We start from the raw sequence: 12129 nt of genomic DNA, 5'->3' as shown, positions 1-12129 counted from the left end.
GATTAACATACCTTGTTACTAACATACCTTGTTACCTAAACTACCTCTTTGTAGTGTATGTTCTTCCCTGCTAGTTAATGTCCACTTCTTTCATAATATTTTTGATGATATGACTCATTTTCTATAAACCTTCCATACTCACAGTTTCTCATTGTTCACACTCTTCTTTTTGTAGCCATGGTGACATTAATAGTCCTTCTTACAAGAAAAATTCTAGAAGTCATGGCTGTTATGTAAGTTTATTTAACATGGATTTGATTGGGCAATCACTAGAACAAAGTTTAGGCATCACCACAGGATATTGAAGGTATAATGTTGACTAACCAAGGGAGTAACTGCTTTCTTGCATTGGGCAATATGTAAAGACATTATATATCACCTTTCCAGAAAAATCCCTGACTTCTCAAAAAGACTGCTTGTACACAGGAAATCATTACGTTATACAGTGACATGACTTAGCTCTTCAGTATTGCATATAGCATGCCATCCAGCAGTTCAATGCAGGAGGTGAAGAAGAATCCTGTATGTGCCTGTGTTGCAAAAATACACGTGAAACCAAAATGTAATTGCAAGACTAGGGTTAACTCCCACTTTGAAGAGAAAATTCCATGGGATGAGTCTTTGGTGTAGAATTGTCACCTTTGTATATTACAAAGAACTACAAAGACATTAACAGGACTGACCTCAGGGTTGCAGAAACATGAGAGGAATTAAGGAACATGTGCTTTATTTTTTTCTTCAGATTCATGAGACAATCGAATCCATAAATCAGTTAAAAATACAACGTGATTTCATGCTGAGTTTCTCCAAAGATCCTAAAGGATACATCCAAGACCTTCTTCGATCCCAAAGCAGGGATCTTAAGGTGAGCTAAGGTTTGAAGAAGAATGAAGAAGTGGAACCAGAATGTAAGAACAATAGTTAAATGTGTACAGCATGTATAGCTAAAATATCCAGGATGGAAAATTGGTGGAAAAAACGATGAGTGTAATACTACTATCCCAGAGCAGAAAGTATGCAGGAAAGACCGGTTAGTCTGTATTTCTCTTCCAGTGGATTAGCAGTGCATAATGGGGATTGCAGGTGAATTTGTGGTTAGACAGTAAGATCAAAGTGCAGGGATGTGTTGGTGTACTCTGTAAAATTAAAGCTATATAAAACTCATCAGGAGGATCCTATAGCAAAATGACACTATTTGGGTGTTTTGTTAGTTTTCATAATGTAATCTTATTTAAGAAATAGCCAATTAAATATCAGATGCCTTTGAGTTTAGCTTTGAGAAACCCAAGATATGTAATGTAAGGAAGTTCAGTTGTTTGCCAGCCAAAAAGAATAATTTTTCTCATAAAGTTTCACACTTTGTATCTTTAAATCAGACACCTCAAAACCCATTATTTTAATGAAGTCAGGAAATTATTTTAATGTAATAATTATCTTTCAAATATAAATGTCTTGTTTGTTAGTAAATAATCTTGCAAAGATTTACTGTTAAGATTATGATTGTTGTTATTATTTATATTCAGAAAGGGAATGGACATCTAAAAGAATGTTTAAATATACCTGTAGCTTGAAGAGCTTACAAACTAAAGTGTGGTGGTGGTGCTTCTCTAGTTGCATATATGGAACAGTTGTTCAATGCTCTCTCTGACTGACATCCAGTTCCAAAAGGGCCTTTTTGGTAATACTCTGCCCTGCTGGCATCAGAACTGTCATTGTAAAACACTACCCTGCAGAATATGCTAATAATTTTACATTTCAGTCTGACATGAATACCTTAACAATTTCATGTTGTTCACAGTTGTGCCAAGGTTCTTTGGATATATCTGCAAGTGAAATAGACAGTGCTAGAGTACTTTTCCTGGGACCCTGGAACTCAACTGTCAATGCTGTTAAAATGTTAGAGATCTGTGGTTTTTAGCCTGGCCAGTCCTGAATGACTCCTTAGCACAGCCCAGAAGCAAATGTTAGGAGCTGTTCATAGTTCAGATGTGGCCACCTTGTTTTGGCAGTAACCATGAATCATAGAACCATAGAATCATAGAAACACAAGGTTGGAAAGGACCTACAAGATCATCTAGTCCAACCGTCCTCCTGTCACCAATACCACCCACTAAGCTACTAAATCATATCTCGTAGCACCTTGTCCAGCTGCTTCTTGAACACCGTGAGGGACAGTGACTCCACCACCTCCCTGGGCAGGCCATTCCAGTGCTTGACCACTCTTTGAAAGAAAAAGTTTTTCCTGATGTCTAATCTAAATCTCCCCAGGTGCAACTTGTGGCCATTTCCTCGAGTCCTATCATTAGTTACCTGAGAGAAGAGGCTGACCCGCTCCTCATCACAACCTCCCTTCAGGAAGTTGTAGAGTGCAATGAGGTCTCCCCTGAGCCTCCTCTTCCCCAGACTAAACAATCCCAGCTCCCTCAGCCGGTCCTCATAAGACTTATTCTCCAGAACCCTCACCAGTTTTGTTGCCCTCCTCTGGACACACTCCAGGGCCTCGATGTCCTTCTTGTAGTGAGGGGCCCAAAACTGAACACAGTACTCAAAGTGTGGCCTCACCAAAGCTGAGTACAGGGGGATGATCACCTCCCTGCTCCTGCTGGCTACACTATTTCTAATACAAGCCAGGATGCTGTTGGCCTTCTTGGCCACCTGGGCACACTGCCGGCTCATGTTCAGCCAAGCATCGATCAACACTCCCAGGTCCCTTTCCTCTTCAAGGCCATGTCCAATGCATGCCATTGTCCATTTGCCTTGGGCGTAGAGATCAATCCTGAATTTTTTAATGTAGTAGTGTAATTAAATTTTGACTCTAGGTAAATGTAAATGTTTCTCCATGTGGTAGAATAGCTATAGTGAAAACTTTTTATTTTTGTCACAGGTGATGACTGATGTAGTTGGAAACCCAGAGGAAGAACGCAGAGCTGAATTTTATCATGAGCCGTGGTCTCAAGAGGCTGTGAGCAGATATTTCTACTGCAAGGTGTGAAGGAATTAGCCACACGGATAGTTCATAAATGAATCATCCTGCCACTGAACAATTGAATCTGCTGAACTGTACAGTTTCTCTTTTTCTTTCAGATTCAGCAGCGCCGGCAGGAACTGGAACAGTCTCTGGGAGTGCGCAACACATAAGTATTGCTCTAAAGATCCCGTTGGCATCATGACCACAGAACGAGTGGACTTCTCAGTGTTACTTAGCTCACTGTTACACATGGACCTGCTTCCTGGCTGGATGGGAATGTACCATCAACAAACCAGTCAGAACACCAGCTTTAGAGTGACCTTTGAAAAAACTGCCCATGGGAGGTGTCTCAAACCATTCCAGGCCATAGACAGCAGAAGATTCCTGTGCTCCATACAGGTGTCAATGTTAAAGAAGATTAAAGATTCATTCATAAACTTGCATCATTGAGTTCCAATGGAAAGTTCAGACACTACACAGCAAATCCTTATGGGCTATGCATAGAATCATGGATGGTATTGATGGGGGAGGTTGAGTTGGGTGTTGTAGGAGACTACAGATTTAGAGAAATAAAGGTAATTCTCATTCTGTTACCTAAAATTCTCAAATAGTAACTTCTCTGGAAAACGACAGGATAGTCCTGATAGCTGTGGAATGCTTTACATTCCTGAACAGTTTTCACTTCAGCTGGACCAGTGCAAGAAGCCATCGCATCGTGTGAAATAACAAACTAGGACGATTTTCAATCCTAGAATGAAGAGCCTCTCTGGAAGGAAAAAATATAGTCAGGACATTTCTTCTGCAAACTCTAATACTCCCTCTTTCCCTTGCCCCTGCAGTGAAAGGTAGACTGAATTATATATCACTAGACAGTCTCATGGGTGTGATCAATGTGCAGTACTGAGAGGAAGAAAATTATCTCCAGAATGAGAGCCTCTTAGGCATTCTCAGTATCAGTGGGGTTAGAAAAGCTGAAGTTGAAGCAAGAAAAAAGGCATTCTTAGAAAATGCAAACAACCTAATGGTGCTTTGCTGATATCTGCCTTGAACACAGTGGATATTAACAATAAGTCTATAGGTAAAATATGAGTTTTCTTAAACATTTCTCTCCTTGTGTGCCATAGGGATCAGGACTGAAAAACACTTTCCTAATAGTTAAGTTGATTTAGAATCCAAGAGGCTTAACTTCATATAACGTGGCAGTTTTCTCTTTACTTCAAGATGTCAACAGAGTCCCTGGATTGGTCTCACATTTTGATCATAGGTAAACTGCCTCTTCCTATTCAGTTCCCCCATACATGATATGTGCTAGTTGTATAAGATGCTGTTGAGTTTTGAAGCCTTAAATAGCATAGAGGAACTATCCCTTGGGAATCACCTTCTTTGCAAATATATGACAAATTCAGACTATGGGAATTACAACATATTTATTTGGAACCAGGGACATCTTCATTAAATCCTTCCCCCCATTCCACTTTTTGTAGTGCATAGATTGGTTTGTAATTAATGATCCAGCATGATTTCTAGTCCAAAAAGCAGCTGCCAAGGTATAACTGTGTCCTGATAATGTAGTGCTCAAAATCCTTTTCTAGGCTTCTCCTTTTCATCTCCTTTCTTTCATTTTCCTGGAAAGAGAGTCAAGTTCACATGTGTTAAGGAAGGGAGGCAGCTCTTCTAAGTAATTAATTTTGCTCTAGTATTGTCCTTTCCTCTTCTGCTGTCTTTGCTGATTTATTTCATATTTGAAAGAAAAGTTTCTTCTGTCTAGTCACAGAAGAGAGTCTTCCCTCCCACCCCTTTATTTAGTACCTCTGCTTTCACATTACCAGTGCCATAGCTTTTACTCTGTCCATTGTGTTCAGAGGTGTCTTGAAAAATTTACAATTGATTGGTCATATGATGGCAGTACGACCATGCAAAACCACTGGTGTAAGAAAAAGCACAGCTGTACCTCTTTGCCCAAGGCCTTTTCCTGGGAATGGCTTGGTTTGGATTTTTTGTGTGTGTGTAATAACCTCTTTTTACACTAAAACCTGAAATCCTGCAGTCTTAAACTGGTAGAGACTGAGAGGTTGCCAGACAGTTAACAACTTAAAATCTTATGTGCTGTAGGACTCTGCTAATTGGACTTCCAGCAAACATTATGAGGGAAAACAGTGGGGATCATCTGCTACTGTGCTTCCGTATTTGTTATGCTGCTGTGTCAGTTGTGTGCATGCTGTCCAGTGTATAAAACTTTTTCTGTATGTGGTAAACAGAGCAGCTACATTCAGGGGATGCATTCAAATCTCCAGGAGTAATAAATGCCGAGAAAAATAAACGAGGATATGAGAAGGGGGTGGGGTGGGATAGATGCCTGCAGGATGTCTGCCAGCAAATTTTATTTTTGAGAACTTTGCCATTTCAATGGCAAATATTTGTACAGAAAAAATCCGGTCATTTGCCACAGCTGGCGAAATAATGGAGCCCAATCTGCTTTTAGAATCTCTCTTTAAAAATAATTGGATGGGTCTGTTTCCAAGCCTCTTTCAGAACAAATTAATGAAACTACGTGTTGCTGACCAGTGGATTCCAAGTAGCACCACTGGAAGGTGAAGCAATGTTAAGCACCAATGCTGTGCTGAAGTGTGTGCACACGTGCGTGTTTGCGCGCATGCATGCTCGTGCATAATTTGGCCACTGTACATAGCAATCCAAAATCTAAATTCTTAAATCTCTCTGTACATATTCTTCCTGCCCATAAAAACACTGGTCACCAAAGAAGAGTCTTAGGAATAGCTGTCAGGTGTCTTCCTTTTGTTTAAAATGGTGTTTGAGATTTTGATTCTTTTATTCTGTGCTCAGAAGCAGTTTGAGCCTTTTACTGAAGAGACATAGATAGAAATGTTATCTCCCGTTCCAGGAGTGTAGCCAGGAGCTTGCTTTTAGCAAAAACAGACATTATATTTGAGGAGAAACAATGGGACAATTCTGGGAGGAACTGGACCAAATGCAGCTTGGGCATGTGGAAAGTCGGTAGTACTGAACAGGCATGTAATTCCAGCAGATTTTGAATGATAAATTTATTTTAATTTCAGGATGGTGGGGTTTTTTTGGGTGTAAAAGATGACAAGACTATTATTTGTGGTCTTTGGTTTCTGCCACGGTACAATACAAATCTGTGCATACTGCAATAAAATATATATATATATGTGCATAGATGTAGTTAATTTATAGATGATAATATAGATGATTGTTAGAAAATATAGCATAAAACTAGGACAAGGTTAAAACAATTCCTGGAATACCAGCAGAAGGGAAATATAGCTTGGAGCTGAAGCGTTGGCATGGCAGTTAAAGGAAAAACAAACGTTTGATTGTGGAAGCAAAGTGCCAGAATAGAGAGAAGAATACAGCAGTGGTAAAAGGTAAGAGAAAGATGGGAGCAGAGTGCCACTGAAGTGCCATTAAGTCAAAGCACAGGATAACATGCAGATTAATGTTGGAACTAGCACAGTCTACGTGATTTTGTATATTTTGTGTGCATGTGTATATGTATACATATAGAGGGCAGGAGCAGGAGTCAGTCTCAACTGGTATAGAGCTCGGGAAATGGGCATGCAGGGTACAGCGAAATGTTCTGCATTTAAGTTTTGAGACACATTGCCAAAACTTTTCCCACCATTATCAGTAGGGATTCAGCTATTTCACTTATCAGCATTGGCAGTTCTAGTGCACGCATGGTTTCAGCTGACAGCTTTTTTACACCACACTGTTTAGAATTTATTCTGATGAAGCTGAGTGAAATTATTGGTGTATATGCTAGGGCTTCAGATTTTGCTTAAAATGTAGCCAGGTGGTGGTTTCTTTCTTTTTCTTTCTTTGTTTTCTTTTTTCTTTTTTTTTAACCTCTTTGTGTTGAGAGCCCTTTTAATGGCAGTGCAAGGAGATGAGTGGGAAAAAAAAAAGGCTCCTTTCTTCCTGAATAAGGAGGTCTCCTTTCTGTAACTGCTCTGTTGTTTAATAGGCTGTATCTGTTCTGCCAGATCCTGTATGATAAACACCTTTTCTGGTCTCACTGAAGAAAGGTACTCCATTAAAAAGATACAACTGTGGGTTTGGGAGTGAGCAAATACATGCGTAAGGAGAGGTGGGGGAGAGACTCCCTCTACTCCGTAGTCACCATATCTTCACTGTTGGATGCTGAGTGAGTCGTAGAAAAGCTTTTAACAATAAATACTTTGTTTCTTTGTACCTCTTGCACCTACCTTATGCCTCTTAAAGAAAGCTCCTTCATTTCTTTTGTGTAAAAGTAATGCTGTAGGATTTTTTTCACACACTTCTTTTACAGAAAATTTTACCTAAGGATTAGGAAGAGATCACTTTCTATGTGAAACTGCTTAGAGACCCGGGAACTACAGATCAATCCAAGGCCAATTAATGACACACATTTACACCAGTCCGTGGTGTGGAAGTGATACATGAGATGATACTCTCAGGGCTCTGCTACTGATATGAGGGATAATTTGGTACACTTGGTTTCTTCTTACTCCTGATAAAAACTCGAATGGTCTCAAGTTTTTGGATTTCTGTCCACATGTATGTGCACACACATAAGGAGGGGCATACACGTACAGGTTTTGAATGGACTTGACAACAATGAGAGCTGTCTCACCAAGTTTAATCTTCTGGTGCTGTTTCCATAATGAATAAGTAATGAAGATGGGAAATCCTTAACATTGGAGAGGTCCGGTTTCTTGCTTGGTCATTCGGTGTACACTTAGCACCATTATTATTAGTTTTAATCAATAAAGAGTTTGCAGCTGGGGCTAGAGCTTGGATGCTGAGAGGAGACTGGAGTAAGCTATGCAAACAGCTAGCAGACTTCCAACAGAGGTTCCATACAAACAGCCAATAATATTAGAAACATTTGACAGGATGAACAAGCTGCAATTCAGCAGCTCAATGAAGAGTTTTTATTTGTTTGTTTGTTTGTTTTCAGGGTTAAAATTTCTTAGCCCAATAGACTGTCAAGAGAGAACAATATCAAGAAGTGGGGTGGGTGAAGACTAAAAAGAAGAGCGAATGTAAAAAAGGAAAGGAAGGCCTAGAATTATTTCAGCAACTCAGTGAAATGGGAAGCAGAAGTAGTAACCTTTTTTTGAGAAGAAAGCAAACAGACGATAAAAACTCATAAATGGCTATCTAGATATTCCACCTACAGTGGGGAAAGTTCTATTTGGAAGTTTATGTAGGAAATTTCAGTACCTGAGACAAAATTTAATTTTGCACTTGAAAAAGAAAAAAAAGTGTCTACATAATTCCTGGAAAGGGAGTTTAGTGGAGGGCTTGTTAGTGTTAGGTCAGAGGTTGGACTCGGTGATCTTGGAGGGCTCTTCCAACCTAGATGATTCTGTGATTCTGTGGAAAAGCAAGTAGCAATAACAGCAATCATATCTTACAGTAACAACAGTCCTATGCTTTTTTATCCCCTTCCTTTTAGAGCAGCAACAGGCAGGCTGTTTTTCCAGGATTCAGAGGAGGAATGAAGATTTACAGTTTAGTATCCTGACACTTTTTCAGTTTTCTCAGAGTAAACTGAGCACTACTGAGTACAATGCGAAGAACGTGGATAAATGCAGAAAGAGAGATTAGAATGATCATATGATAGGTGCTCTTTGCAAGAGGAGTTGGAAGGCAGAAGTTAGATAAACTCAGATAGATAGAGTAATTCTGTTACAAAAATTGGGTTCAACTCAAAGTTAAGACGTAGTCAAGGCAGAGCTAATCAAAGTAGCCAAATTTTAGGGCATGACACAACTGGGTAGCTTGAATATAACTACTTCAGGCTGAGGTACTTTGCTGTCAAAATTCCCTTGACCAGCTTGCAAGCTTTAACACCTAGTTCATGTATGTCTACAAAATTTTTGTCTTCATGAGCAGTGATTCATACTACATGCCTTCTAAAACTTGAGGCTGATTGTTACCCTTTATTTTGGTCTCCCTTCTCCCAACACAGCTGGGTGCATACTAGTCACTGTCAAACTTATACACCTTGCCCATGGGTCCAGGGTCTCAATATAAGCTCAGGTAGGCCTGGTCATCTGGCTCCTGTACAGGTTATATCGCAGTTGTGCCTGTTCCCTGCTTGGCTGTAACAATGCCTTGCTGAGGGGCATGTTACTCCTGTCAGGTAGACCGACTTCAAGGCTTGACTTTAGATGTGCCTTATACCCATGAATTTGTTTGATATGTTGGACTCTTGGTTGAAGATGGCTACCTGCTCCAGGTTTGTTTTGCTTGCCTTGTTCTAGTACTGCTTGTCTGGCCGTTGGTCAGGGAGGACGCTGCCTTGTCAGGCATGCTACCATGCTCTGCTGCTGACTGTGTGTCCTAGGGAGCAGTCACCCACCTCTTACTGCTCCCTGACGGCCGCTGTGTCTTTATCCTCCTGTCTTATGTGTGCTGTGCCATTTGCAGGCAATCTTCCATGCATTTCATATAGCTCTATAGGTTTTAAATAGTATGTTCCCTTTCCAAGTGTTGTACCTATTCTACCTGAACACTGTCTTTATCATCTTTCATTTCAGTCACTTAACTGGACTTCGAAACACTGTGCTGCTCCTGCCATGTGTTCATGCTTCAGCTGTTCTTCCCCAATTATTTTTTTTCTTTTTTTTTTTTTTTCCCTTTAGAGTGTGCTTAGACTTTAGACATGTTGTTATGATTTAACCCGGCTGGCAGCTAAGCACCAGACACCTGTTGGCTCGCCCTCCCCCCTCCCTCTCTGTGATGGGAGAGAGAATTAGAAAGAAATGAAAACCTGTGGGTTGAGATAAAGTCAGTTTATTAGGACAGGAAAGAAAGGATAATAATAATAATAATAATAATAATAATAATAATAATAATAATAATAATGTGTACAAACAAGTGATGCACAATGCAATTGCTCACCACCCGCTGACCGATGCCCAGCCTATCCCCGAGCAGCCGGCCCCCCCACCCCGGCCAGCCACCCCTATATATTGTTTAGCATGACGTCAGATGGTATGGAATACCCCTTTGGCCAGTTTGGGTCAGCTGTCCTGGGTCTGTCCCCTCCCGGCTCCTGCTGCACCCCCAGCCTGCTCGCTGGCAGGACAGTGTGAGAAGCTGGAAAGTCCTTGGCTTAGTGCTCTGCAACAATTAAAACATCAGTGTGATATCAACATTATTCTCATCCTAAATCCCAAACACAGCACCATACCAGCTACTGGGAGGAAAATTAACTCTATCCTAGCTGAAACCAGGACACATGTCTAGTTCCACTCCAGGACAATTAATTAATTCAGCAATCTGGTCCTTTCTTACTTTAATTCTGTAATCTAGGACAAAGTGCCTTTCTAGAAGTAGAACAAGAAATAACAGTGGGAAGGAAGTAGAGAAACAAATGGATATTTGATAAGGCTGTGAAGGGACGGAGGTACTTGTTTACCTCGAGTACTGTGTTCAGTTTTGGGCCCCTCACTACAAGAAGGACATGGAGGTGCTCAAGCATGTCCAGAGAAGGACTACAAAGCTGGTGAGGGGTCTGGAGAACAAGTCTTAGGAGGAGCGGCTGAGGGAGCTGGGGTTGTTCAGCCTGGAGAAGAGGAGGCTCAGGGGCGACCTCATCGCTCTCTACAGGTACCTTAAAGGAGGCTGTAGCGAGGTGGGGGTTGGTCTATTCTCCCACGTGTCTGGTGACAGGACGAGGGGGAACGGGCTAAAGTTGTGCCAGGGGAGGTTTAGGTTGGATATTAGGAAAAACTTTACCAAAAGGGTTGTTAGGCATTGAAATGGACTGCCCAGGAAAGTGGTTGAGTCACTGTCCCTGGAGGTCTTTAAAAGATGTTTAGATGTAGAGCTTAGTGATATGGTTTAGTGGGGGACTTGTTAGTGTTAGGTCAGAGGTTGGACTGGGTGATCTTGGAGGGCTCTTCCAACCTGGATGATTCTGTGATTCTGTAAGACCAGTTTCTTATACCCTACATGAAGCAGATTCGAGCATGAGAAGAAATCAGTGAGGAAGGCTGCAATGATGGAAATTTTGGGCTTAACGTAAAGGGTTAAGGATTAAAACAGATTGAGGGGTAGTTAAATTTAGAAAAAGGGTTAGGATTTGGAGTTGGAATAGGGTTCAAGTTAGGCTTTAAATTGGGAGTTGGGGTTAATTAAGAATTCAGATTACAGATAAGGGATAGAATTAATTTAGGATTTGAATTGAGAAGGCAAGGTATAGGATTTTGGAAGCCTGAGAAGCCAAAGAAGGTGCATAGCTGTGCAGGCACTGCACTGATGCTGTCTGCCATCCCTGTGACACACCAAGAAGTAGCTGATGCTGGAGCAGTTCTTGAGCATCCTGTCCCTGGAGATGCAGTACTGTGTATGGGAGTGCAGCCTTAAGACCTGTGCTGAAGCAGTGGCCCTGGCCAAAATTTTAATTGCAGGATGTCCAATGCTGGCACATAGACGATGATGGATGGTTGTGAGGGAGTAGGCTTCTCATCCTTGTAGGTCAGGGCTGTGCCTTATTACACAGTCCTTATCTTCCCCCATAGAATTACAACTGGGTGTAGTAAAGGGTGGCCTAAGAGCTTTTGTGATTTAATCTCTCCTCAGACATCCTTCTATCCATGCCCTTCTACCCAGGTTCACCATAAAATTGAAAGTGGAAGAGCCCAGTAGTTTCCTGGAGAACCACTGGAAAAATCCCGCTTCCTGTCCAGCCCTCAAATGATGGGATACTGTCCAAGGAATACGCTGGCCTAGGACAATGTGCGTTGTCAAAGAATAGCCCCAGAGACCCCTAGAGATGGGTAGCGTGGGCTGCCAAGGGGAAGGACAAGGGCTTGCCCTCAATGGACTGTGGGGAGAGGGCACAAGGTGGCCAATAGGCTGATATTCCATCAGTGCCCAGCAGAGAGACAGGTCTGACCCTGAAACCCTGTCTTTCTATTCTCCACTCTTTCTTCCTCAGTATTTTTTTTTAACTTCCTCCATCTCACATCACCTTCTCTGTTCTGCAGCCTATGGCTGCAGGAGGCAACTTCCCCATGGGATGTATGAATGAACACTACTCCAGGCCTAAGGTCTGCAGTGCCCCAGGCAAACGGGAAGCATACGGGCACTGAGCCCTGACACTGTGTCACTCTGCACTGGGG

General features: G+C 41.6%; 1 protein-coding gene across 13 annotated transcripts in view; it reads left to right on the top strand.

Moving 5' to 3' along the window:
• SMARCD3 (SWI/SNF related BAF chromatin remodeling complex subunit D3) overlaps window positions 1–7201 on the top strand; it is a 110565-nt gene extending 103364 nt beyond the window's left edge. For 9 of the 13 annotated variants that reach the window (XM_080583430.1, XM_080583429.1, XM_080583427.1 and 6 more), the window contains 3 exons: window positions 743–865; window positions 2885–2986; window positions 3085–7201. In XM_080583430.1, coding sequence (XP_080439556.1) covers window positions 743–865; window positions 2885–2986; window positions 3085–3138 — 279 coding nt within the window. In that variant the 3' untranslated portion in view covers window positions 3139–7201. The remainder of the gene's footprint in view (window positions 1–742; window positions 866–2884; window positions 2987–3084) is intronic. The other 4 variants (XM_080583433.1, XM_080583436.1, XM_080583438.1 and 1 more) reach the window with 1 other exon arrangement.
• The last annotated feature ends 4928 nt before the right edge of the window (window positions 7202–12129 follow it).

This window comes from Anser brachyrhynchus (assembly GCF_964034855.1).
Source record: "Anser brachyrhynchus genome assembly, chromosome: 2".
Lineage (NCBI taxonomy): Eukaryota > Metazoa > Chordata > Aves > Anseriformes > Anatidae > Anser > Anser brachyrhynchus.
The sequence above is the reverse complement of the archived record's forward strand: the minus strand, read 5'-3'. Positions and strand labels throughout refer to the sequence as shown.